This window comes from Pseudopodoces humilis, chromosome 21, assembly GCF_049639895.1.
Source record: "Pseudopodoces humilis isolate 2021_Gansu_Grassland_sample_001 chromosome 21, ASM4963989v1, whole genome shotgun sequence".
Lineage (NCBI taxonomy): Eukaryota > Metazoa > Chordata > Aves > Passeriformes > Paridae > Pseudopodoces > Pseudopodoces humilis.
In genome coordinates, this window is record NC_142220.1 from 7,010,832 (window position 1) to 7,036,966 (window position 26,135).

At 53.6% G+C, this 26,135-nt stretch overlaps 1 protein-coding gene across 1 annotated transcript; it reads right to left on the bottom strand.

Annotated features, from left to right (window-relative positions):
• Positions 1–1,312: 1,312 nt before the first annotated feature.
• Positions 1,313–26,135, bottom strand: EVPL (envoplakin). Its single transcript, XM_005526779.3, has 23 exons — positions 26,057–26,135; positions 24,280–24,428; positions 18,500–18,599; positions 17,911–18,065; positions 17,114–17,237; positions 16,344–16,469; positions 16,021–16,059; positions 15,135–15,296; positions 14,484–14,591; positions 13,753–13,848; positions 13,389–13,514; positions 12,412–12,558; positions 12,126–12,280; positions 10,760–10,857; positions 10,039–10,220; positions 9,154–9,332; positions 8,613–8,751; positions 7,878–8,071; positions 7,382–7,532; positions 6,708–6,791; positions 6,512–6,622; positions 5,823–5,915; positions 1,313–5,066 (listed from the first exon to the last, which is right to left on the bottom strand). Exons 1-23 carry the CDS (start codon positions 26,126–26,128, stop codon positions 1,617–1,619), a joined length of 6,240 nt encoding a protein of 2,079 aa, XP_005526836.2. The 5' UTR covers positions 26,129–26,135; the 3' UTR covers positions 1,313–1,616.

Sequence of the window (26,135 nt, forward strand, 5' to 3'; positions counted from 1 at the left end):
CCCCACAGAGCAGGGTGAGGAAGGCTGGCACCAAACTCACCTGCTGGGCTGAGCTGAGCTGCAGGAAAGGCAACAGTTCCATTGCTGATGGATGCTCCTGCTTTCAGCCAGCTGAGGGGAGCAAAGCCAGGCACAGCAAGGCTGCTCCCAGCAGCTTTGAAGAGCTGTGACCTGAGGTTTTCTGGGGACTGCAGGGCTCCTGAGTTGTACTGTGAGAGGATCCTCACCTGGACATGCTCCTGTGCTTCAAGGGCTGTTGGGCAGAGTTTCTCTCCTGGTGTGTGACAGCCCAGCTCCAGGGCCTTGCTGCTGGTCCAGACCAGCAGTGTTCTGCCAGAGGAAACGGGCTGGGAGTGGATGCTCCAGGCTGTGTGCAATTGTTTTCCCTATTGTAAACCAACAAATTGCCCAGCGTTGATCATGGCAGCTGAAATGGCCACGAACAGCAGCCATAGGCCTGACAATAACCAGAGACCCTGCAGAGCCTGGGACAGAGCTTGGGACAGAGCCTGGGCACATCTCAGACTGGAAACTTGCTGTTAGAGATTACTAATGCTGGGCACTTCCTACCTGCAGGAAGGTAAAGAGAGCTGAGTGTCCTGAGCCTGCCAGAGTGGGAACAGTTTCTGCCTGGAGCCCAGACTTCAAAATCCAGCTAAGCTCTATGGGAATAGAGGTTATGCTGCTGGTCTGGTGGGTGGAGAGGGGGGAAAACCTCTACTCTCATGGATTATTTTGGGTATGTTGGAGTTCCTGGATAGCATCAGCTAAAAGAGCCCTTGGGAGTGGGAAAGGAGCATCTGATATGAATAGAAAGTAATTTTCTCATCCCATAAACCCAGGAGATGCTCCACAATAGAGTAGATACTAGGGAAGAACATTTGGGATATAAGAATTGCTTGTTTCAGGAGGGACTGAGTGGTGGAAGTTACACAGAGGAGTAACTTACTTTTAGTTCACCTACAGAAATAGCAAGTGTGGATTTTCCAGTACTGTTGGGTGGGACTGCACCCCTTTGCACCTCTTTTAGAGGTGTCCAAATGACGAGAAAACAAAGTCCTATTGGTTTTCAGTTTTAAAGACAAATGTAACAAAATCTTTAAAACTATGAACTCATAGGCAGAAGGACACTTTAGGAGGGTTCAGTGCTGGGAGATCAGGTAGAGCAAGAAAGAAAATCCACACAAAACCTGTGTGGATTTGGCTGCAGGGCGTGGGACTGCACGGGGGAGGAGTAGCTGTGCCTTCAGCCACAACCTGCAGAAACAACGCAGCCACAGCCACTCACTTGCTATGTTTATTGCATGCAGAATCACCCAGCTGGAAAACACTCTGGCTCTCCCCCCTTTCTGGCCATAGCCACATATAACTGCCCATGAAGTTCTGGCAGTCAACCCCTCTCTGGGCTGATTAGGGAGCAGCAGCTGGGGGCTGTGGGGACCCGTCCATGGCAGGCCATCACCACGGTTTTGTCCTTGCACAGCCGAGCAAGAGAAGCGTAGGCAGCCCTAAAATCTAGATGCTCCATTCCTGTGAGCCTGCTGCCTCCGTGAGGAGAGGTGTTCTGAAGGGATGAACTCCTGAAGGAACCAGCCCCAGTATGTGCCTTGGTCCATTCAGTGCCTGAACCGTGAGAGCCTGGGGGAGCGGCTGGCCTGGTGGTACCGCTGATACCCCTCCGACGCAGCTGGGAGCAGCAGGAGGTGGCTCAGAGAATCCTTCTGGCAGAGGGCCATGGCCTCCTTGTAATTTATCTTCTCTTTAGTGACAGGGTCAATGAGATCTTTTTCATAGTTGGACTCATCCTGGAGCCTATTGGCCAGGTTGCTCGTTATCATCCCAGTCTGGACAGCTTCCAGCACAGGGATGCGACCAGTTTTCTTGGGATCGATGAGGCCTCCAGTTAGGTGCTGGACTTGCAGGTAGGGGAAAGCACTGTCCTTGGTCATCCAACCCTTCTGAACTGCTTCCCCCACAGACAGCCTTCGCCTGGTCACTGGGTCCTCAATGCCTGTGAAAGCTTTCTGTGCATTCAGCAGTCTCTGCATGTAGGTCCTGTCAATCAGCCCCCGCTCAATCGCCTTGTGGACTGAGAACCGGTCCCTGGAAATGAGGTCTATGATGCCCCCCGTGGCAGCCTGGGCTTCCAGGAGCTTCTGAGCTGTCATGGGATCGAGCAGCTTCTTCGCAACGGCAGTTTTGATGTTGTACTTGGTGTTGGTGGTGGTGTCATACACCCCGGCGATGGGGGATGTATCATCACATATGCCCTTCTGTGAGGCTGGGGGGAAGAAGGTTTGGGTTTGGTGGGTGGTGGGTGATGTGAGTGGGGATTTGGAGATGATGGAGCCAATTGAGAGGGACGAGGGAGGCTTGGTTTCCCCAGCCACCAGCAAGGCAAATTCAGAGATGGGAATCTTGCCATCCCGGTAGAGCTGGTACTCCTCCTTTGTGATCCTCCTCAGCCTTAGTGCATCATCGATGGAATACTGCTTCCCACTTTTCTTGTCAAGGAGAAGTGAGATTTCCCCATTTGGGCCCAGGGTGGTGACTTCCTCCCAGTCACACTCCAGCTCTTGCAGCTGGATGTACTGGCCTCTGTCTATGATACCTCGCTTATAGGCTTCATAAGGAGACATGTCCTTCCCTGTGTCAGGGTCCAAGATGGAGATCTTGGTGGAGAGGTTCGTCTCTCTCATCTGGGTCTCATGATTGATTTCTTCACGGTTGACCTTTGACTGGAGATCCCGAATGAACCTCTCCTTGTTGTAGATCTGGTCCTTCTCCCTAAGGATGTCTGCCTCCAGCAGGGAAACCTCGTGTTCCAGCTGCTTCTTTTTCTGCCTGTCATTCTCAGTCCGCTGGCTGAGCAGTTTGGATTCCTCCCGAAGGAAGAGGACTTTCTGCTGCTTTTGCCTCTCCAGCTCCCGCAGTTCAGTCTCCAGGTTGGCTCTCTCCTGGATGGCCAGGTTCCTGGCTTTCTGCAGCTCTGTCTCTTCACGAGCCCATGTCCTCTTCATGCCTTCAGCTCTCTCGATTTTCTCCCGGAGCCGCCGTACCTCTTCTTCTGCCATTTGCTTAGCTCCCCTCTCCCTGCTCAGCAGCTCCCAGATGCGTGCACGTTCACTCTCCAGTGCTCTGTCCTTTTCCACTCGAATCACCTCCTTGTAGATGGTCTTCTCCTGGGATTTTGTTTTCTGAAGGACATCGACTTGCACCTGCAGGTTCTTGCATTCTCTCTGCAAGCTCAGCACCTCCATCTTCTCACGGTCCAGCTCCAAGCGCAGGTTGCTGGCAGACTGTTCCAGGACTGGATCCTTCTCCAGCTTGACAACTTCCTCCATAATTATTTTTTCTTGTACTGGGGCTGGGCTCTCCTCCAGCTCCTTTATTCTCAGTGTAATTTGCCTCATCTCCTTCTCCAGTGCAAGCCTCTTGCTTCGATCCTCCTGAAAGTTGAGCAACTTCTCTTGCTCTTCCACGAGCACACGAACCTGCTGCACGTCGCGTTCCAGGCGACGCCTGTTGCTCACCTCCTCATCCAGACTGCGTCTCAGTCTGCTGTGCTCATCTCGGAGCTTTGGATCCTTTTGGGTCAGTATCACCTCTTGAACAACCACCTTCTCCTCTGGCTTCCGCCTCTCCAGCAGCATGTATTTATTCTGCAGGTCATAGATGGCATCCTCTGCAGCTCTCCTCTTCTGGGACATGTTGCGCACCTCCTGACGCAGGCGATTGGCTTCTTTTTCCAAGAGTGGATCGTTCTCATATCGAATTACTTCCTTGTTGACCAGCTTGGTTTCCACCTTGGATCTCTCCCTCCTCCATTCATCCCTTTCCCCCTGCAGCCTAATGAGCTGCTCCTGGGTCCTGCCGTTGGTGTTCACAAGTTCATTGAGCTGCTCTTTCAGCCTGTCAATTTCTCTGAGAATCTCTGGACTCTTTTCGTGTTTCACCACCTCCTCTATGACCTCCTTAAATTCCACCTCTGGTTTCTGTGACCTGAGGACTTTGAGCTCTGCTAAAGCCTCTTCCACTTCACTGTCAATCTTTGTCCTTTTCAGAGTGACTTCCTGCAGCTCCCTCTTCAGGTGTGCAATCTGCTTCTCTGTTTCAGGGTCCACCAGGAAGATCTCATTGACCCTCTCTTTCACCTCTATCCTGGGCTTTTGCTTCTCTGCGATGCTGTACTGGCTCTGCAGCTCTCCCAGCTCTCCTGTCAGCAGCAAGTTTTTGTTCCTCTCTTCTTCAATCAGAGTTTTAAGCTTGGAAGTCTCTTTCAATAACTCTGGGTCCTGCTCTACCTGTTTCACCTCCTTAACAATAATTTTGGGTTCTGTTGTTTCAATCAGCCTTTCCACCTCCTCAATCTTGTTCTTCACTTTCACTATTGCTTCTTCCGCAGACTTTCTTTTGAAGGACTCCTCATCGATTTGTAACTGCAGGGTCCTAACAGACTTCAGCATTTCTGGGTTTTTCTCCAGTTTGATGAGCTCCTTCACCACCACTTTCTCTCGGATGTTGGGCTGCTTTCGCTCCAGCATGTGCAGCTCCCTCTTATGCTGTTCAAGTTCAGAAGCAGCAGCCAAGCTTTCCTCCTGGAGACGCTTGATCTCCTGACGAAGACTGGCTGCTTGGCCATCCAGGCCTGGATCCTTCTCAATTTTTGTGATCTCTTTGGTGAGGAGCTGGGCAGGAGCCACCTTCTTCTCGCTCTCCATCTGGGCAAGCTTACGGCTCATCATATCAATGTCTTCTTGCAGGCCCTGCCTCTTTTTGCCTTCCTCTTCAATCTGCTGTACCATCCTAGACAAGTTTCTTTCCACCTGTGGGTCTCTGTAGTATTCAATCACCTCTTTTTCTTCCACTCTTTCAATGGGCTTCTGAGTTTTCAACATCAGCAGCTTGTTTCTGTGTTCCTCCAGGTCCTCTTCAATCCTGGCCACTTTCCTCTTTTCCTCCTCCAGCTGCAATTTCAACCCCTCAGATTCCCTGCTGGTTGTGGCTTTGTTTTCAGCTTTCTGGGTTTGCTCATGTACAGCTTCAATGCCCTCATGTACTTCCTTCTGCAAGGGAAAAAAAAATAAACAAAAAAAGGCAGGTAAACCAAGTCACTCTTTTATGGTGACTCAGAGATCTTTTAAATGACACGGCATGGTGGGAGACAAAACTAGCACAGAATCCTCAGGCAGTCTTCAAATAAGGCTGTTTGTAAATGGAAAGTGAGGACACAATCCCATCATCTCCAGCAAATGACCTCCCCTTGAGATGGAGGTGCTGTGGCAGCCCAAAAAGGTGCTTTGTGCTGCCTTCTTGTATCTGGAGCCGAGGGAGAGCATCACAGCCAGTCCCCAGCTTAATCTCTTGTGCTTCCTGAACCCACTAAAAGTCACCTGGTCCTGAGACAGGTGGTTCAAACCTTAAAAAGGTATAAAAACCCTATTGCTTTGAAGTGTTTCCAGAAGGTTGTGAGCACTAAATTCCAGCCACACCCACAAACAAATCTGAAATTCTCAGTCTGTGATCCTTGATTAGCTATGGCTAAGAGAAGTGGACTTAAAAACCTTAAACTTTTTTTCCAAGCATAATCTACAGCTTCAGTAAGGAGCTGAGGGCCCCCAGAGGTGATGAGAGTCACAACCCAAGATCAGAGTCAGTGAAACTATGGTTTCTTGTGGTCTTTTTCTCAGAGGGGTTTCCATTCCTGTCCTTCCTCACACCTGGATGTGGAGACTCAGGGAGGAGTGGGGGAGCCCCAGGCTGAGCAGATTTGGACCCCAATCTAGAGTACCCCAATCTTGCAGTGAGCTGTAAGCTGGTACCTTCTCAACAATCTTCTTGGCAAACTCCAGCCGGCTGAGCTGCTGTTTATTTTCTGCTGCCAGCTCCATGTAGAGCTTGGTGACATCATTTTCCTGCAAAAGAAAGAGTGGTGAGAGCTTTGTGCCCTCACCTGGACACTGCATGGCAGACTCTGCCACACCTCCTTTCACCTGGACGAGTTTTGTGTATGGCACAGTTCTAGGGATTAGTGTCATCAAATCTGCCTCTTCACAGAGACTCAGAGTCTAAGGACTCCTGCAGGAGATCCTGTCCCTGTTACCTGAATGCCTGTTCGATGCCTGCAGGCCTACACAGGGTCCAGTCATCCAAATTCACTGATGGAGAGCAGCTGGCAAAAGCCCCAAGATGATGCAGGAGGACTGGGGTGATACTGGGAAGAGCACAGAAGAGCTGTGGCTCCTTCCTCTCCCCACACACCTACCCTGTAAGTTTTATCTTCATACACAACGTGGTGAGGAGGCAACATCAGCAATCTCAACCAAGGTGCCAGGCACAATCGTAATTCAGAATCTCACATCCTGCTTTGCCCCAGGAACAAAGGGATCCCTGAGGACTCTGGACCATAATAAGTGGTGGCTGTTAAGGTGGATTAAGGCCTTGCAGAGGACATTGGGGCATGGGTGATGAGCTGGACAATGATTTCTATGCCTTCATCTTAGCATTTTACCTGGGCCTGGATGCTTTCCTGCAGGGGGGTCACACGCAGCCTCTTTGCAGCAGAGTCAGTCAGGGAAGGGTCCAGAGAAGAGCTGTACTTGCCTGCTTCAAGCTCATAGTCCTGTTCAGAGCAGACACACGAGAATCAGGTGGGATGTCTTAGGTGAAATGCTAAGGGAGTGATAAATGGGAAAGCCCATCCTTACATTGAGTGTGGACTGCACGTTCTGGGACAGCCGGATCAGGGCGTTCCTCTCAGGCTCCTTGCTCTGGATCTCCTCCACCAGCCTCTGCAGGAGACACACGTGGTGTTAAGGACACACTGAAATCCAGCTTCCCAGTAATACTCTTGCAGCCTAGAGAATCAGCTCAGCTGAGGGAATGGTGGGAACAGGAAGATATTTAGGAAGAGTTTCCAGGTTTTTAGGGTATCTCAGCAGTGCTATAACTTGCCCAGGACCTCCCACACTGATTTATCACAAATAAGGTAAATAACAGCCAACACAGAGACCTCCACAACTCCTTGTCTGAGCTAGTGAGCTTAGACTGCTCAAGGAGAGAAAAATGAAGGACTTGGATGCAACATCTCAGGCTAAGGTACAAGATTTCAGGATCTGAAAGTGGCCTCTCCATGGAGAAGATTTCAATCTGGAGGTGAGTGGCACAGATGAGGAGAGCAGCACTGTAGATAAACCCAGCAAGGTGAGATACACCAGGTAACACCATCCATGGGCTGCAGTCCTTCTCTAGCTCATTCACTACGATGGGGGAGCACACAGCTAGGAGCTGGCTGGTACTATTTTGCATGTGCTGTTCACAAGCAAATTGCCCCATCATAACATAACATAAAGTTACAGGCTATTCTTGCCCTGGAGCACACCTTCTGTGCCTGCAGCTTGTATTTGATCTGGCTTGGCCCATCAGTGGTCTTCACTTGGTGCCTGGGTAGGTTGTTCATCCAGAACATCAGGTTCTCATTGGAGTTTTGGAACTGCTGGTAGGTGAGGCTGATGTTTCTGAGGGTCTTCTCTCTGCACAGCACAAAAGTGGACAGGAACATTAAGGGGAAGGGCAAAGATTAATGTGTAAGTTCCTAGGAAGGAAGGTGAAAGGTGAAAATAGCACCACAACAAAGATGAAAATAACAAAATTTTTTTTGTTGGGGGTGACAACTGATGCCTGAGTGGGGAGCACAACTCTGGAAGCTCAAAGCCTGTGCTGCGAATGGGAAGGTGGCAACTACACAGCAGAACACAGCTGGTCCTCAGTATTACAGGACTGTGGTCAGGATCAGGGTCCTGCAATGAAGAACATACTCAGGGCTCTGAGCCCTGCCCCAGTCCACCTTAGCTAGGAGGAGCAGAGATGACCCTCACCGCTGATCCAGCTGGTCAGCCACGGCGTGGTAGCGATCGTTGAGGAGCTGCACCTCCCGCTTCTGCCGGGGCAGGTCAGGGCAGTACTCCTGGAAGTTGTTCTGCACAGCACTGCAGCTGTGCTCAGCATCCTTGAGCCCTCGGTTCAGCTTCAGCACACAGTCCTCCTGGGCCACCAGGTCCCGCCTCAACTTCTGCAGGGGAGAAAAGAAAACACCTCGTGTTTGCATCAGTCAGAGCAGCACCCAAAGACCTTCCTCAATGTGTCACTGACCGGGCAGCACTGGGGGCTGCTCAGGCTCTCCAAGTGACACGCAGGGTGGAAGTGGAGCACTGAGGCTTGTTCAGCAGGGAAGATGGGAAGCAAGGTGGCTTGGACAGTGCACTGAGAAGTTTTGGGGAAGGCAAAACACTGTGGCTGCCAAGGATGGGGCAAGGAGATTGGGAGCAGGAAATATTAGGGATAGGTGTGAGGCAGAGTAACAGAGATCAGATGCTAAGGGGGTCATGATGTACTTTAGGGCCTGCAAAAGGAGGGACAGAGGGACAGAGTGTTCTGCTGTCCAGTGAGAGCAGGTCAGCCTGCAACACCAACATTAAACCTTCAAGGAACAAGTCCTTAAAAAAGCTTCATCGCTGGTGCCTCAAGGTGCTCAAATAAATCCAGCCCCTCCCACATTGCTCCCTGAGCTCAGGGATCTCCCATCCTTAGTGAGAAGCCTGGTGCTCCCTTACCTGCAGGTCATTGGCCCGATCCTGCAGGGCATTGGGGGATGCAGGAATGATGCTGTCCTGAGCCAGCTTGGCCTCAAATGTGCTGACAATCTTGTCTGTGTTCTCAATCTGAGCCTCCAGGTTCAGGGCAGCCTTAGCCCTGGGCAGGGGGGAAATGAAGAAAGGTTAGCTATAGAAACCCCATTCTTCTTTTCTCCCTTTGGTGTTCAACCTTACTTAAAATTAGAGCTTCAACATGTCAGAGAACAAGCAACGTGCACTCACACCCCTGTCATGCTGCTCACAAGTCAGATATGCTGCAGTTCACCACACAGCAGAGTTGGGACACACACCCATTGTGGTGGATTTTCCACAGTGGGGGGATCTGCTCACAAATTACACATGGGATCTCCTTCAGAGGTGTCTTTGATGATGGATGGGAGGTTTCCAGCCTGGGCTGGACCTCAACCAACATTCATACAGATCAAAATCATTTTCTGTCATGCTTCTGTCTTGGCACACCTGTGCAAGGACACTTCCTTCCCTCATCCCCATCACTCACTTCTCGTTGTACAGGCTGGAGAGCATATTGACATCATTGTATTTGCTCCTGAGGGCATTCAGCGTGACAGGGAGCTGGGAAGCCGAGGTGCTGGTGGGTTTTTTGGAAAGGTAGGTCTCACACTCCTTCTGCAAGGCATCCTTGGCTGCCCCCAGGTTCTCAAGTTTCTTTGTTGTTTCCTGGCACACCAGATGGAAGCACAGTCACCCAACACAACCATAACAGTGCTGCTGTGGAAATGTGTTTCCCTCAGGGGCAGCTTTGGCTGTGGGGCTCAGGGCGTGGTGCCCCTCTCGTAAGGAGCTGCCCCTTGGGGCACAGCCCCATCCAGACTGTGGCTGTCTGGCAGTGGCAGGGTGTGGGAAAGAGATCCACATGGACAGAGATGGAAAAAACCTTCCTGCCTGAGCCTATCCTACTGCCAGAGCCAGATAAATACCCAGAGATGAAGATGTAACAAGCTACAATACTGCAAACCCAGACCTTGACCAGAGGAAAGGAGAGGGGCTCCAGGGCACTGCCTCTTTTCCTGTCTCACTGACATTTACAAGTCTGTACTTCCCAGCAGGTGAGACAAAGCTGGATGAATTCTTTTCTCCCTTAGTCTCTTTGTTACAGACTGGAGAGTGTAGGGTGACAGCATTCCCAAGACTGGCACCTGCACCACAACTCTGAAATGGATGAACCCTCTTGCTCCAGAGGCGAGGGAAGGGCCTGCATTTCCTGAGGATTTCATTTAGTCCCATTTCAAGGGTCCAAGCCAGCCTGAAACCCTCACATCTGCACCATGGTTTTCTCCTTTGGAGCATCAGCTGTGTGTTATTTCCATGTTCCTGCTCTGGGCCAAGGACAGGGCCCTACCAAACTGCTCCTGCTCCAACTCACCTGCTGCTGTTTGATCCTCCTGCCAAGGTCATCTGTAGGGTCACTGTAGTTCACAGGAGACCTCACTCGGTTCAAGACCTCCTTCTCCACCTGGACCAGGTCCTTGCCAATGCGATCCAGGCTGCTGAGGAGCTGGTCAGCTTGGGGATCATCCTGGACTGCTGGAGAACTCTTGGACAAAGCTGCAGAGAGACATAGCTTAGGTTAATCCCCAGGTTTTAGCTCTGCTGTGGTGAGCCACAGCTCCAAAGGAGGGACAAAGCCAAATGCAGACACATCCCTTCTCAGCTTTGCTGGGAGCCTTTGAACTACAGCTGTGGGAATAACACAGATAACCCAGGGTTGGGATTTAGCCGTGGCTGCCTGCTCATCCCACAGCCCCCAGCTAGGGAAGAGAACTGCAAGGGACTCAGATTACAAAGCAGGTTTAATTAAAGTTTCTGGATAGGCACGTCCCCCTGAAATCCTAAATACCCTCCAGCTGTTGATGGAGCTGGAGGTCAATCTCAGAGGCTTGAGAAGGGCAGCAGACTTAGTGAATTGCTGAGGCAGGAGTCAGGTTGTCCTGCCAGCTGTCCTTTGCCATGGTGGAGAAGGCATCCTCCCACAGGGACCTCTGCAGGTGTCTGTGTGTGAGCTGCAGGTGCCTCTGCCCACCCTGGGTGGGTGCTCTGTTTCCAGAGCTGCCTCCAAAGAGGGCTGGACTATCCAGGTGACAAACCTTGCTGGCTGGGCTGCACCTGCTCCTTTTGGCTGCGTCTCAGGGTGCTCTGAACCGCTGCTCGCTTCTGCTTCACCGTGCTCAGTTCCCCTTCCAACCTGTGAGCAGAGGGGCATCATCAGCCAGGAAGGGACACAGCACTGACAGAGCCCTGCACAGCATCAGCTCCATGGCTGTGCTGGGGAGGTGTCCCCAAAGGCAAGGGAAGGTGTCCTCAAAGGCTGGGAGCCTGCAGCCTGTTGTAACTCAGAGATGTCCCTTAGGAAAGGAAACAGCAGCAAGTAAAGATGGTTGGTTTGAGCAGCTGAGTTCTCCTAAGGAAGTCAGTGTTTACCACTCTCAGCAGAAGCCACCAAAGCTGGAAATTAATTTCATATGGTTGTGGTGCTTTGCAGGAAACACAAGTGGCTGCTTCTGTGGCTGCTGCACTGGAAGTGCCACGTCTCACTTGTAAGGATGGTTCCTGCCTAATGCAACTAGGGCTGGGATCTGCCAGAGCCTGAAGGACCAAAAAATATTTCTGGGTGGGAAAAGGCTTTTGGAACCAGAAGGAGGGGGAACAGGAAGGACCAGGCTGGTTCTCATCCCTGCTGTGGATTGTTCCAGCCAAACACTGTGTGTTAAAACCAGCAATTCCCAGCTTGCCTGGCTGCTGTCAGATGAGGGCTGTGCAGAGGAACTGAATTTCTGTTTTAAAACACTAATGAAACTCATAAATCCTGGGATGTGTGAAGAGGGTTACACACTGAGAACACGATGAAGCAATCACACCCCGTGGCGCTGGGGACCCAAGCTCCCACTTTGGGCATTCCTGCATAGCTCTGAGTCTGGGCTGCAGCTTTTCCTCGGCACTTGATTTACCCAAACACCCGGGGCCATGATTAAAAAGGCAATGCCAACCTCCCTGCACCACCGCCCCATCCTGTGGGAACATCAGGAGCTGCCGGAGCAGGCAGGCAGCAAACCCACACACAGGCTCAAGGAGCATTGCTCAGTCTCCAGCTGGGGCTGGCTGAGAGGAGATACCACAGATAACTCTGTCCTGTTTGGCAAGTCCCAAGCTCCAGACTGATTCTACAATGAATTTAGTCAAACCTATGCGAGTCACATGTTGGGGTGAAGAAATCAAGCCTGACTGCCAGAAAACTCATCGACAGTGAGGTCTGTGAAGTGTGCAGGGGTGTTGAGGAATGGCAGGCACCTGGATGAAATACCTGGGTGCAGGGAAAAATCCCTCTCCAGGAGGGATTTAGTATGAGATAGTCGAGAGGCCTGTCACCAGCTGCTGTCTCTCTGCAGTCAGGCTGGTTAAGACCCAAGAGAGTCTAAATGTCGCTCTGGGTCAGGGTCTCTGCTGCAGACTCACCTATTGACCTTGTCTATGGACTCAGGGTCAGGAGGAGGGATGGAGAAACAAGCAGAAGGTGCCTCCTGGACCACGCCAGTGCTGCTCTGAACCACCCACATCTCTGGGTTGCTGTTGTCCTTCAGAGTGTACTTGTCCCCTCTGGTCAGCTGCACCTGGAGAGGACACAAAACCCAGTGAAAGGCTTGAAAGATAGTTCCTCACACCATGGGGCCAAGATCTGGAGCAAACAGAGAAGAATGCAGCCCTCTGTCCCTTCTGAGGGTGCTGCTAGTCTGGCCCTCACCTCCCCAGCATCCCAGTCACAGAGGGTGTCCAGGGTGAGGGGCTGAGGGGGACGTGTCCTGCGCAGTTTCAGTGGGCTGATCTCTTTGCTCCTTCTCTTCAGGTCAGTGATGCTCTTCTCTGCCTGCTTCAACACCTTCTCCTCGTTCTAGACAAAACAGAGTGGTTGTGACCAGGTTTGGATAAGGAAGGGTAGGGTCACACTACAGCAGGTATGCTGGGACCAATTATCTGTCCTTGTGGGGTGGAGTCAGATTCTCCATTCTCAACCCCTCCATTCTCCTTCTTCCCCTTCCCATTGCCAACACCATCCTCAGTTTCCTTTGCTCACAGATCTGCTGTTGAGGACACAGCCTGGGTTAACCTTAGGTGAACCCACACTTTCACATCAGATATCCTGAAGAAGCTTTCCTTTTCAGAAATGGAACACCTGCCAAGGGGTGGCTGCATTCCAGTGTCAGAAAGTGCCAAGATTCCAGCATCTCTTGAGAGCAAAGTGTGTTGCATACTTGGGAAGATACCATGGTGAACGTGTCTCCTCCCTCTCTCCAGGGCAAATCTTCCTTTCCTATCTGCATCTCACCCCTGAGGTCAGATTTCTTTATTCCCTCCCTTGCCCTTGGCTCACGAGAGTGCTGAGGAGATGGGAGGATCTCGGATGCCAGTGGTTCACACTCTGCAGGCCCTCTAATCCAAGTGTTTTATGTTAGGGACAACAAATGGCTTCTCCCTGTGCTTCTCCTTTACTCTGCTGATGACTTGGGGCCTGGCTGTGTGTCACTGATGGGGACAGTGCCATCTCAGGGCAGCGTGAGCAGCGTGGATCTACTGGGCTTCCCCCTCCCCAGAACAGAGCTGGGGTGAGCTATCCCTGTAGGATTATTCACCCACCCCTTCCCCTCTGTCATTTACTGGGGAGTTTTAAACTTTGGATTTACCCTGAGGTCTGGCTGGTGCCACCAGCCCCAAAGGCCTCACCTCCAGCTGAAGCAGCAGATCTGACACCACCCCAGGGCTGTCTTTGTTGAACTTGCTGTATTTGGTGTCCAGGTCAGAGCTCATCTTCTTTAGGGAGCGGCTCACAGTCTCAGCATCATCCTGGAACTGGAGGTGTGGGTGGGGAAACAGTCAGGTATGGGGGGACATTACTGTCTCCAAGTCCAGTGGGGCCTCTCAGTTCCCAGCACCTCTAAAAGATTATATTTTGAGGGGTGTTTCCCCAAAATACCTTTACTAGGTGCAAGCAAAGGGTCTCCCATCCTCACCCCTTTGCTGTCTCTCTTCCCAGTCTGCCCACTCTGGCCTGACCTGCAGAACCATGGCCCACGAATTTGCTTTTTACCTTCTTATAGCTCTCCACACTTTTCAGTTGGCTCTCCTGGCAAATGCAGAGATTCAGGAAATTCTGCCACTCGTTCTTCAAAGCTTCCTGGTGAGCCTGTGGTAGGGCAGAGCACATCTCAGTGGGTTCCAGCTGGTCCTACCTCCCCCACCACAGGTCTCCTTTCCTCAGAAGTCCCAGAGATCAGAGGAGGAGCAGAGACAAAGCTGTGCCCAGGCAGTGCCTGGTGCTGAGCCTGGATGAGGACAGCCTTGAGAAGGAGCTGGCTCACACACAGCAGCCATCACTTCTCAGGTGGTTTCATCCCCAGTGGTGTTGGGAGCTCAGAGCCCACCTTAGCCTGGCACTGCATCTGCAGGCTTGGAAATACAGCCTTGGAGGCTGGGAGCTGCTTTCCCTTGGGAGAACTCACACCAAAGCTGGAACTTCCTAAGTGTGAGGGTGGCTGCACTGATGTGTGTGAGCACTAGAGCAGGGGCTGGTCCAAGCACACAGATCTTGGCCACTATCTCCTGGAAATTTTGGCAAGGGTGAAGACCCTGGACTTCCCTCAGCTTCCCTGCAGGCCTGGAGCAGGCAGAAAGATGCTGCAGTGCAGCCAGTGCAGTGTGGAAGGAAAAGAGTAACATAAGTGCAGGGAGAGGTGAAGGGGTCTCCTCTGACCCACCACCTGCAGCACAGGAACACTCTCATTCTCCCTCAGGGCTGGGGAACAGATCCCCTCTCCCTACCTGGATAGGTTTGATGGCTGGGTGCTTCAACTCAATCATCCTGTCCCCATCATCCTGAAGGTGGTTCACAAATTCCTCCTGGCTGAGCAGCTCATTGGACTTGAAATCCTGGAGGGGAAAAGAAATTTTCTGACCTTGGGAGCATGCAGGGAGCACAGAATGGCCTCCTGGGACAGCAAACATAACAGAGATAAGGCTCCCAAAGCACAGACAGCCTTTGTTTGTTTGTTATAACAGAAGGGGATAGGCAGAGCTAAAACAAATTAGACACACTTGGGCCTCAGAAAGCATCAGGACATTCATTCAAAGAGCATTTTCCCAGTCAATTATCCCTCTCATTGTCTGTGTCCCAGCACATGGCAGTCACTGGAGGTTGTACTGTGGCCATGGAGGCTGATGTGGCACTGAGCCCTTCCCTTCTCTCTGACCATGGAAAGCCTCCCTGGCAGCTCTCCAGTGTGTGGTCCCACATGCCAGCTCAGGGGACTGGAGGGGTCACAGAGGGTCCCAGGGGCTCTCTTCCCCCTCTGTTTTGGAAAGCCTCATGCTCAGGGCTGGTGCTGGAGGTGCAGGAGGCTGGGATGCACCCTGCAGAACCAGGCTTGGCCAGTCTTTCGTGGCCAGGACACGCTGGCACCCCCGAGGGCTGACCTCGTACTCCCGACGCACGCTCTGGACATCCATCATTTGGTCACTCCAGTCCTGCTTCAGGATCTTGGTCTGCTGCTCTGTCAGGTAGCCCAGCTCCTTGGTGCAGCCCTGGAGGTGGTGGTAGAGGCTGCCAAGGCTCTGCCCTCGCCAGATGGAAGCTTTCTGCCCACACACAGGACAGAGACAGTGTCAGTGCTCAGCCTGAGGAGTCCCTTTCCTCTCCTCCTCTTCCTCCCCAGGACCACAGTCCTGTTACACATCCAGCAGGAGATTCCCAGCAACCTTGGTGAGAAATCTGCCACCACTGGCTCTTATCTGATGGGGCTGCTGTTCCCTTTCCCTCCTCACAGACAAGATATGTTTGTCTAACCAGAATCCCAGGTGTGGGCTGGTGCCTGGGGCAGTCTCAGAGCTGAGATTTCTCACAAATCCCATTTTCAGCATCAGCCTTCATGGGCCCAGCTGGGTAAACCCAGAACCTTCTTCCTGGCCACCTCCTTTGCTCTGGCTGCTCATTTCCTCTCTGGAGCCCTTGTTAGGGATCAGGGAAAGCTCCACATTTGCAATCCTGATTTGGATTGTGTGTGGGCTGGATTTCCTGCTGCCCTCTGGTCCCTGTGCTCACAGAGGAAACTGCAGATCCATGACCCATGGAGAGGAGAGACATGGATCTCACCCTCAGCATTGCCCTGAGGACAGCAGGAGTTCTTTCAATTTATGCCTATCCCAAGGAGGGAAGGAAACAGGGAAATGATATGAGGGACACAACTTTACTGTGCAAGCCCAGGGGCAGCTCCTGTTCTGAACTGGGCGTTTCCTGCCCATCAGGGATGGTGTTACTCTGCTGTAAGACCCCATCTGCTCAGAAAAACACCAAGAACCTTACCAGCAAGTCCTTGTACTGGCTTTTTAAATCTGCCACATCCTGGATTACAACACAGCCAAGACCAAGGAGTTGAACGACAACAACAACAAAAGAAAAAAAGAAAAGCTATTAGCAAAACATGTGGTGAATACTGATGAATTGATTTATGGAATGTGCTTTAGAAACCATCCAGGAGCCACCTCCCTGGCCCCCCATGGCCTCTGCAGAACGAGGGTGGACATTCACTGTGAGAGGAGCAGATGGGACACCCAGCCAGACAATGAGCAGAGCCAGCAGGGTCCCCTGTGGGTGACAGCAGCAAGGAGGGGACAGAGGTGCCTTACCCCGGAGCGGAGGTTCTTGATCTGGAGCCCGTAGGCTTCGATCTCCTTCTGGAGGATGTTGTGCTCAGCTATTTGCTTTTCCAGCTCTGACATGCCGGGGCCGTACTGTCCTGCATTGACTTGTTTCTGTGCAAAAGGAGTCAGGGCACACACTAAAGCAAAAGGCTTCATTTCAGGGGGAAACCCCAGGCACTGCTGGCAGGCCATGAAAAGATCTGGTATCTGATAGAGGTCCAGGAGGAAGGGAGGGGATTTTTTTGTTGTTTCCCATTATTGCTGTTGGTTGGTATTTCCTCAGTCGTATACAGGGGCAAAGATAACCAGACCACATAACCCTGGGCTACAGACCTGAGCTGAGCCAGCCTGCTGCCCATGGTGACATGCATGGGACACACTTAGTTACCATTCAGCTTTCAGGGGAATCCAAATTGGCTCCAGTCTGGGCACTCCATATACCCAAACCTTGCAGAGTGAAACCCTGAAAGGTAGGGCTGTAAAATCCTAGGAGACATCACCTTCTCCATCCCACAGCAGGACTCTACCTGATCCCCCTCTGGTCACTCTTAATCTGAAGAGGTGAATTCAGAGGGTGTTCCAGAGGGTTTTAAGAGGTAGAAGGAGAGTCTGTCCTCCACCCAGAGCCACTGAGTTATTCCCCCCAGCTCCAACACGCCTTATGCTGAGCGTGCAATGTCTGGCTACAGACAACAGCAAACATTATCTGGCCTGGCAGGAGATGGGAGAAAACATCCAAACCCTGCTGCTGTTACCATCTTTTGGTCCAGGATCCTGGTCCAGTCCACCCTGGGCCCCACCTCGGGGATGTTCAGCTGCTCGTAGAGAGCCCGGTACTCCGCACAGAGCTGTGTCACACGGTCATGGAGCTGCTGGATGCTGCCAAGGGGAAAGGCACCGGTCCTTGGGTCACTCAGGAAGCAGGAGAACCAAGGTGGGCCTCGTGGAGCCCAAATTTCACTCACAAGACCCAGGGTACTTTGCTGTCCCATTGTGGCACTGGCCTCCTTCAGCAGTGCCCAGCACTTGTCCTGCTGCTCTCCAACTTCAGGGATGTCTCAGGAATTCCTACCCAGGAGGATGCTGCAGGGAGACCAGGGCTGTCCCTTCCCAACTAGGAAACTTCCCTCCTGATTTCTACATAGAAGTGCTGGAAGTGAAGGGGATCAAAGCACCAGAAGCCAGCTGAAGCTCTTCTCCCACTCCAACACCTCTGCCTCTGTGCTTGCCCAAATTAAAGGTATTTATTTTAGGGAAGGCAGAGGAAAAGGGGATTTGCCCTGAGAGTGGGGCCACATTTTAGCTCTGCATTTTTCTGGTACCTTTTATAAGGGCTCCCAAAAGATGGGGCCTCTTGGGAAATTGCTCTGGCATCCACTCTGCATACCAGTGTATTTATTATAAATTGGCAGAAAAGATGATTTTAAGGCTAAAATCTGTGGGAAAAGAGTGAAACTACCACTCATGGCAAGGACTGGAGTTCATTCTATGTCCTGAGGAGGTTCCCAATTGCTCAGTGCCCTCATCACACTAGTCCCTCCACTGTACTCACTCTTTCTCTATCTCAGGAGCCTGTGGGTGTTTCAGCCTCTTGGCACGGTCCACATCCAGGAAGAGATCCTTCAGCAGGGTCTCAGCTTCCTTCAGGTTCCTGGCATTCTCTGTCTGGAACTCAAAAGCCTTGTTCTTCTGGTGATTGCTGGAGTCCTGAAGGCCGTGGAGACAGAGGAAAAAGCCTGGTTGGACCACACAGACCTCACAACACTTTCCTTGGCCAACACAGAGGCTCTGGATGCTGCACACAACAACCACAGAGGAGCCTTGGTGCCCAGCCCAGCCTCCTCCCTCCCAGGGGCTTTGTGTGCCAGGCTGGCAGCCTCTGGGGCTGCTGGAGGGCACAGGGCTGTGCTGCCACAGGTGAGGCAGACTTGGCTGTGCAAAGCCTGAGGCATTGAGCAGAAAGAATCTGGGAGGCTTTGGGACGCAGCCCCAGGGGTTGGGAGGCTCTGTGGGGTGTTTGTTCCTCCCCAGCCTCGAGTCAGCCCCCAAACCTGCACCAGCATGCACAGAGCAGACACCCGACCTGCTGTCCTAGACACTGCAAAGCCTTTCACCTCCCACCACCCCCTGCCACAACTCACCTGCTTGAGTCTGGACTGAGTCTCCAGGATGTCCTTCTCCACCTGGTCAGCATTTGTCTGCATGCGGGAGATGAGCACGGCCAGCTCGTTTGTGGAGGACCTGAGAGAGGGAACAGCAAAGATGGATGGGGTAAAGCAAAGCTCACTCCATCACTGCCCAGGACCTGCCCCAGGCCTGCTCCTTCAACCCTTTCCCCCACGTCCACTGGGTCTCTCAAGAAGAGTCTGAGCTCTGGCCAAGGGTCACACGCAAGTGGTCAGTGCCTGGCTGCTGCCCTCAGCCAGGAGAAGGCCAGAGCTGCTGTGTTCAGAGTGAGCGCTGCTGGGATTTTGCACAAACCCAGCACACCTGCACAACTCCTTGCTGCAGATGCTCAAATTTGTGTGGATTAAAAAAAAAAAATCAGAGGTGGGGAAATAGCAGAAAAGAAATAAAGGGGAAAAAAAACTGCTGTAGGATTCCCAAATGCACCGCCACCACATCTGGGATGGGAAGACCCAAAGCCACAGATAGCTGGGGGCCAGGGGAGCACCCTGCAGAGGCAGCACAACGTGCTCACCCTGTTTGGAGGTGTTTCCCTGGGTGCCTGCCCTTGGCTGCTGGCACAGGTGGCCCTTCAGCCCTGCCCAGAGCTGCCACCCTGTTCCCTGTGAGGTTCTCCAAGCTGGGCCCAGTGACACACTGGTGAGCCCAGTGCCACCCCACAACACTGGGCTGCAGGGGACAAGGACTTGTTATGCAGACCACAAGCCCCTCTGGGTGCTGTAGGCTGTTGTGGTGTTTTCAGAGCTCGGGGAACAGCATAAAGCTGAGCCAGGGCAGGTTTAGGTTGGATATCAGGAAAAGGTTTTGTACCCACAGGGTGCTCAGGCACTGGACGGGCTCCCAGGGAAGTGGTCACAGCACTGAGCCTGTCTGTGCTCAGGGAGTGTTTGGACAATGCTCTCAGCACATGGTGGGATTCTTGGGGTCAGGAGTTGGACTTGATGATCCTGATCAGTCCCTTCCAACTCAGGATATCCTGTGATTCCAAGACTCCAATTTCCCAAGGCCATGGCACACCTACCAGCCCTCCTCACCCCAGTGAGGCTTCACTGAAGGTCCCCAACAGACCCTATTGCTGCCACCTCGGTGCCACCACACAACCAACAGGGCCATCACAGCTCTTATCCCACCACCACCCTTGGGAATGAGCACCCCTGCCGGAACAGCTGGATCCAAAGCCTGCAGCCAGTCTTGGGATGGTTCCCAACGCTCCCTGCAGACAAGGAAGCACAAACCTCGCTGCCACCTTTGTCCCCGTGTCCTGCTGCTTTAACAGCATCTGCCCTTGAGGACAGTGCTGGCCCTACCCTGCAGGCAGGGAGAGCAGAGCCCTGCCAGGATGTGGGCAGGGGCAGGAGGGTGTGGAGTGATAGCATCACACAGGGATGGAGCCCTCGGAATGCTGCTGAGGGGACAAAGTTCAGCAGAGGTTGAGTGCTGGGATCTGAGACCAGGAGGAGAGAGTTTGAGCAGCAGCAATGGGACATCACTGAGGGTCAGCTGGAGTGGGGGGACACTTCTTCAGGGCAGGTTGGTACCTCTTGGTGGAAGAAGAAGGTAAGAGAAAGGTGATGTCCTGCAGCAGAGCCACCACGTGCTTTCCTTCCAAGCCCCTGAATCCACAAAGGACAGGGGAAAATGATTCCCTTAATGGCTCTGTCATTGCTCCAGCTCCTACTCGTGGCTCCAGCTGTTCCACAGTTCCAAAGGCTGGAACAGATGCTGGGATGTTCATTTATTACAGCCCCAAGTGACTGTAACGTGCCACGGAATGCTACAGTCACCCCAAACCAAGCACTGGGGTGCCACAGCTCCCGTCTGAAGTGAGCTCAGCCCGTGTGGCTCCAGAGGAGGCACAGCCCCAGAGCTCCTGCTCACAGCATCCTCCCGTCCCCTTTCCTCAGCTCCTCCCTTGTTTTTCATTTCCCAAGCGTGGGCCTGCACAAAGCAGCTCTCAGCTGTCCCGGAGGTTTGGGGCTGGCAGCATCCTCCGGCCGTATCTCAGCTTTCCTGCCTGGAATGCTCCTCAGCACAGTGAAAGGGGCTGCTGTGCTTGCCAGGGTCTAATTCCAGGGATCGTGGAGCCCAAGAGCCCAAAGCAGCGCATCCATCACCATCATTCCCTGCTACAGCCTGTGTTTTCTATCCCGTTAATCATCTCTCCTCCTCCATCCTTGCCCTTTCCCGGTGTGAGCTGCAGCGCTCAGGGAGATGCAGCACAGGCTGGAGGGAGCAGCTGTGAGCCTGAGCGTGCAGCAGGCTGAAGCTCTCAGAGGTCCCCCCTCCCCAGGAGGTTACACAATCTCCCACTCATCCCTGACACGCCTGGAATGAGGTGGTGTCCCACGAGCAAATACTTGAGCACCACCCAAATTTCCTGCCCGGGCTCCCTGCGCAGGGAGGAGAATGTGAGTCACGGGCTGGGCTGTCCCGGGGGACAGAGCCTCTCCCGGAGCGCCGGGAACAGCAGCATCCTCCCCCCAGATCCGGCTGAACCCTAAAGAGCCTGGATGGGGAGTCCTGTTTGATCCCATCCCAGTTTGTCATGTGGCTGTGGATAACTCTGTGCTGCTCCGAGAGGGGAGAAGTGAGGATCCATCGTTCCCAGGAATGGTAGATCACCAACATAACCCTGTTTATTCCTGCTGGCACTCCCTTTCTGGTTGAAGGAAACACTGGGCACTCCATCCCTTAGTTCCTGAGGCTGGGCACAGGAATCTGCTTTGTTTAGACTGAGCCACAACAAAACTAAGGAACTGAGAGGATGTCAGCAACCTCCTGGTCACGGGGACTCAGCCCATCCCAGCCTGCGCTGCACGGGGCACCCGAGCTTGGATGCTGCTGCTTCAAACAGCCCGATTTCCAGGGAAGCAGGGATGATTCCTGGAGAACATCACCTCAGGAGCAGCAGGGGTGTGCTGAGAGGAGCCTGTGCAAACCCCCACCCACACAGCCCGGGGTGACAGGGGTCACTGTCCCTCCTCGGGGTGTCCCCCTGTCCCATCCCTGCCGCCCCTGGGCAGGAGCTCTCACTCAGCCAGAGCTGGGCCCTGTATTTCAGGGTGAACACGCTGACATTTGGGCTGCAGAGAGGCAGTCTGGCATCAGGTGGGATGCAGGCAGCCACGAGCTCATGTTGGACACCCCTGCCCCCAAAATTCGGGTCCAGCTCCACACACAGAGCATGGTGCAGCCACAGCCCCGGGATGGCTGAGGGCAAGGCTGGGCAAAGCTCCTCCTGCTCCTCCTCAGCAGCCAGGGCAGCCTCCTCCCTAGGGCTATCTCATGCCTAGGAGAGGCACAGCACTATTATTATCATTATTAATTGGTTCATTTCTCCTACCACTTTCTGCCCCCTGGACAGTCCAGCTGCACACAAGGGACACTGTCTCACAGCAGCAGGACTGTCCCCCACTCCTGGTCACTCCTGCCAGGGCACTTTGGGCAGGAGCACAGCACCACCCACTGCAGTCTCTGACCCCTCTCCTGAGTCCCCTCCTCACAGGACTTTTCCTTATGGCCACAGGGCCCAAAGCTGGGTCTGTTCTCCCCGACACACACAGAAGTCCTGGCACATTTTGATTTGCCAGCAGATGCCAGCAGACCACCACTGACCCCCTGCCTGTCCCCAGGGTCACACTGTTCCAGACTGAGTGGGGAGAAGCAGAGGGTGGTGGTGGAAAAAGCAGCAATCCCAGGAGACACTTAAATCCCAGGAGATGACTTGCCATCCACCTCCCAAACCACCCACAACCTTTGTCAAAATCACACCCAGGCACAGCCAGTCCAGCCAGATCCAGTTCAATTCCACCTTCTCAGGAGTTTTCCCTTTCAGCCCTGCAGTGCCTTCACCTAGAGCAGGGCACTTCCAGGATGCTCCTCGGGCACAACCTGTGCTGGCTGATGCCTCTCTGGGATGCACCCACCAAGGGGAGACAGCAAAGGGCCCTGAGAGCTGGGATGCTCAACACCACAGGCACCAGGACCTGTGGGGTTAATCAGGAACCCCAGAGACAGGGAAGCTCAGCTGCTGCTGAGGCTCTGGCCTTGGGGCCACCAAGAGCAGCTGTGAGCCACCAACATTTTCTTGGGGCCATCTAGAGAGCGTGTGCTCGTGGCTGTTCCTGAGACAACTCATCCACCTTCATTTTCTCAGCTACTGTGGGCACTGACCAAGCCCCAGGCCATGGCCAAGAGAATTAGGCTGTGTCTGATGGTTGGTGCCTCCTCAAACAAGCACAACTAGCTCAGTAATTGCTGTGCTCCTGGCTCCAGCCTCCATCCTGCATGGGGAAGAGGAGTGGGGTCTTGCTGGGATGCAGCTCCAGTTAATCTGAGAGGTTCATGCCGGGGGAGAGCTGCCCAAACCCTCTGTAGGATCCTGAGAAATCCCCAGCCTGCTTTGGGAGCTGGCTGAGAAGGTGGAGAGATTGCATTAGTAAGGCTGAATAAACCAGAGCCTGACACAGCTCCTGGGCTGCTGGGGAGGTGCCTCACTGCAGCCAGGCCCCAGGCAAAGCTCGGTGTTCAGAGAGCCCCCAGACCTGCCTTTGAGATGAGTTTGTGCATGCTCAGCTCCACTGAAGCTTCCCATGGCAGGGGTCCAGCTCCAGCTCCTGCTCCCTGGGCAGCCCCAAACGTTGTGGGGTCACCTTGTCCCCAGGCCCCGCTGCCCTGCCCAGCCACCCCCTCCTCAGTGGCTGTTGGCTGACCTGGGTTTGGGTTTGGCCCCCAAAACAGCACATCTGGGGACCAGCACCGTGTTGTGAGCACCCAGGTGTCCACACACACAAACACTGTCCTGGACTGCTGCTGGTGGTCCCAGGAGATGTGGCCAGCACCCCCTTCACCCTGCATGTCCCCTTCTCCTCAGCACAACCTCCCTGGAAACTTCCTCAGCTTCCAACCACGGCAGGGCAGGGACTTCCCATGGAATCAACCAATAGGCAAAATTGCTGAGGAAGGTGGAAAATAATCCTGAGTTAACAACAGCAGCTGGAGGGAGGGATGGTCTCCCTGCAGGAGCGCTCCCTCCCAGAGGACTCCCTGATCCTAGGGAAGCATCACACATCTCATTCCCTCAGAACTGATATCTTTGTAGAATCACAGCCTGGTTTGGGCTGGAAGGGACCTTAAAGACACTCAGTTCCAAGCCCCTGCCATGGGCAGGAACACCTTCCACCAGAGCAGGTTGTTCCAAGCAGATCTGAAAGAGGCAAACTCAGCGATTCGAGCTGCAGAGACCTGGCCTGTCCCTGCAAACCCATCCTCACCCATCTCCACCAGCTGAGGAGCAGCAGCACACTGAGCATCCTTCTCCAGGGATCCCAGGGCAGCATCACACCAGCCTCACACAGCCAGGGAATCCCAGGATCTCAGAGCCAGGCTGGGACCTGCTTCACCATGGAGCAGACCCCGCTCCACCCAAGCACAGAGGCTGCTTTTACCCAGCTCCTACCTGCCCAAAAGGGGCTTTTTGCACCTCCCTGCTCAATGACCACAGCTCTGAGCACATCCCAGGGGCTGCAGGACACTTCTGGGAAGGAACACAAAGCCCACAGGAGACAAGGACATGTGCCAGGCAGCACATTTTGGTATCTGCTCCCAGCAAACCCCAACCTCCTGCTGCTCCACAGAGGGATGGCACTTAGGGTAGCTCGAAAAACTGGATCACCCATCCCTTGTCCTCCCCCAGGGTCTCACAGCTCAGACAGAGGAGAGGGGTCACACTTACTTGCTCAGTTTGACAGGGGAACCTCTGCTGGGGGAACTTCTGCTCGGGGAGCCTTTGCCCACCCCCTTGAACATGTTGGCCAGGTCCCAGCTGGTGTCCCGGGCTCTGCAGGCTCGTGGTGGGCTCTGGCTCCTGCTCCCTGCTGCGGTCTGTCGGGATGGAAAGCCAGGACTCAGCGAGGGACGCTCTGCAGCGCAGTAAAGAGCAGCTCCTGGGAGGCTCCTCCCCGAACGCAGGTGAGCAGCAGAGATGGAGGCACATCTGAAAAAATGACTCGAAAAACCAGTTTAGGGTGGAAAGAACAGAGCCCCAGAGGGAGAGCGGGAGACCTCGCCCTGGCTCGGAGAGTGTTTGGGCTCACACAGCCACAGCAGCAGCTTTCCAGCAGAGGGACAGAGAGCACTTTGCAGTGCTGGGAACACGACTTGGAGGGAGTGCACTGCAGCCACTGAAGCACGTTTTAAAGCATCTCCTTGCAGCATCTGTTTAAAACGCTACAGAGCAGCAGAATCCCCACGGACAAAGCCAACCAAGCACTTCCCAAGGTGGCAGCAGCAGTTTGGGAATCAGCAATTCTCAGAACATGATGTTACTTTACAGTCCAGCAAACTTGTGGCCCAGGCTCAGCACAAGGTGGCCCCGGCTCCCAGAAAAACACTGAGAGCTCACAGCAGAGGGAAAATCAGCAGCTCCAACATCCCAGGAGCCCCAGCTACCGGGATCCAAGCTCTAGGACAATCCCAGCCCCAAAATCTGGATCTGAGGCTCTGCCCAGGCACCCTGTCTACACAAGACCTTAAACCAGGCTTTGCCCCTGGACAGCTCTTTCAGAGTCCCAAGTGGCTCCCAGTAAGCTCAGCAGCACCCTGGCATCCCTGTGGCTCCGGGGGATGCCCATCCAGGTGGAGCTGCCAGTGGGGCTGTCCAGCCCCATGGCTCTCCCTGGCCACAGCCAGGGCTGGTTTCAGACAAAGCCAAGTTCAAAGGTCCCCACAAACCAGGAACCCTGTGTTTCAGGCTGATCCAGCACAGATCCCACAGCAACATGGGATCTTCCCAATGCAGGACCAGGGAGGGAGGGCAGAGGATGGAGGAGGAAGGGGACAGAAGATGGGGGTCACAGCCCCCACCTAAGCACCAGCGAGACACCAGTGATGCCAGCACAGGCTTGTGGCTGTTCTTCACCTGTTTTGTGTGGTGCAAGGACAACCCAGGAGCAGAGGAAAAGGCTCAGGGTGCATAGTCCCTTCCTGGGTAACCTCTACGTCCCCTTTAAATTTAAATCACACTTGTCTCAGAGAGGGAAAGACACAGACAGGATGGGAAGTGGCTGCTGAGAGAGCACCTCTTTGCCATTGACATCCCACTGACCAATGACAGCAGTGATGTTCTCTTACCAGAGCTGCTGGAGGCTCCAGGAGGATCCCCAGACCAGAGCCAGTCCCTGTCACTGGCACTCAAAGGCTTTAAGTGACCTGAAGCCTTGCCAGAGATGAGAGTTGGAAGCATTTGATTCCACACAGACCTGATCTTGCAGCCACACAAAACAGGGGGTGCTGTTTGCATGGGCCAGGAGGGGCCTTCCTTCTAGGTTAAAAGGAAACTAAATTGGACAAGATCAACTGCCTGTAATCCCCTGGTAAACAGCCCCTGGCACAGGGAGGAAGTTCAAAGAATTAGCAGCAGGACTAAACCAAGCAGATACCAGCACAGCCCTCTGGACAGCCTGCTTCCTGAGCCGTCCATCACCCTGGAGCTCACAGCTGGGGCTCCTCACCTGCACAGCTCCAGGACAGCACCTTCCTCTCCTCTGTGTAACACGACACTGCTGTGATCCTTCCCCAGCCATGTCCCAG

Coding starts and splice junctions, on each gene's coding strand:
- EVPL (XM_005526779.3), bottom strand. CDS start 26,128: ATGGCTGGGGAAGGATCACAGCAGTGTCGTGTTACACAGAGGAGAGGA. Junction 18,066..18,499: donor CTCAGTCCAGACTCAAGCAG/GTGAGTTGTGGC, acceptor CACGGCCTTCAG/GACTCCAGCAATCACCAGAA. Junction 5,916..6,511: donor AGGAAAGCATCCAGGCCCAG/GTAAAATGCTAA, acceptor TTTCTTTTGCAG/GAAAATGATGTCACCAAGCT.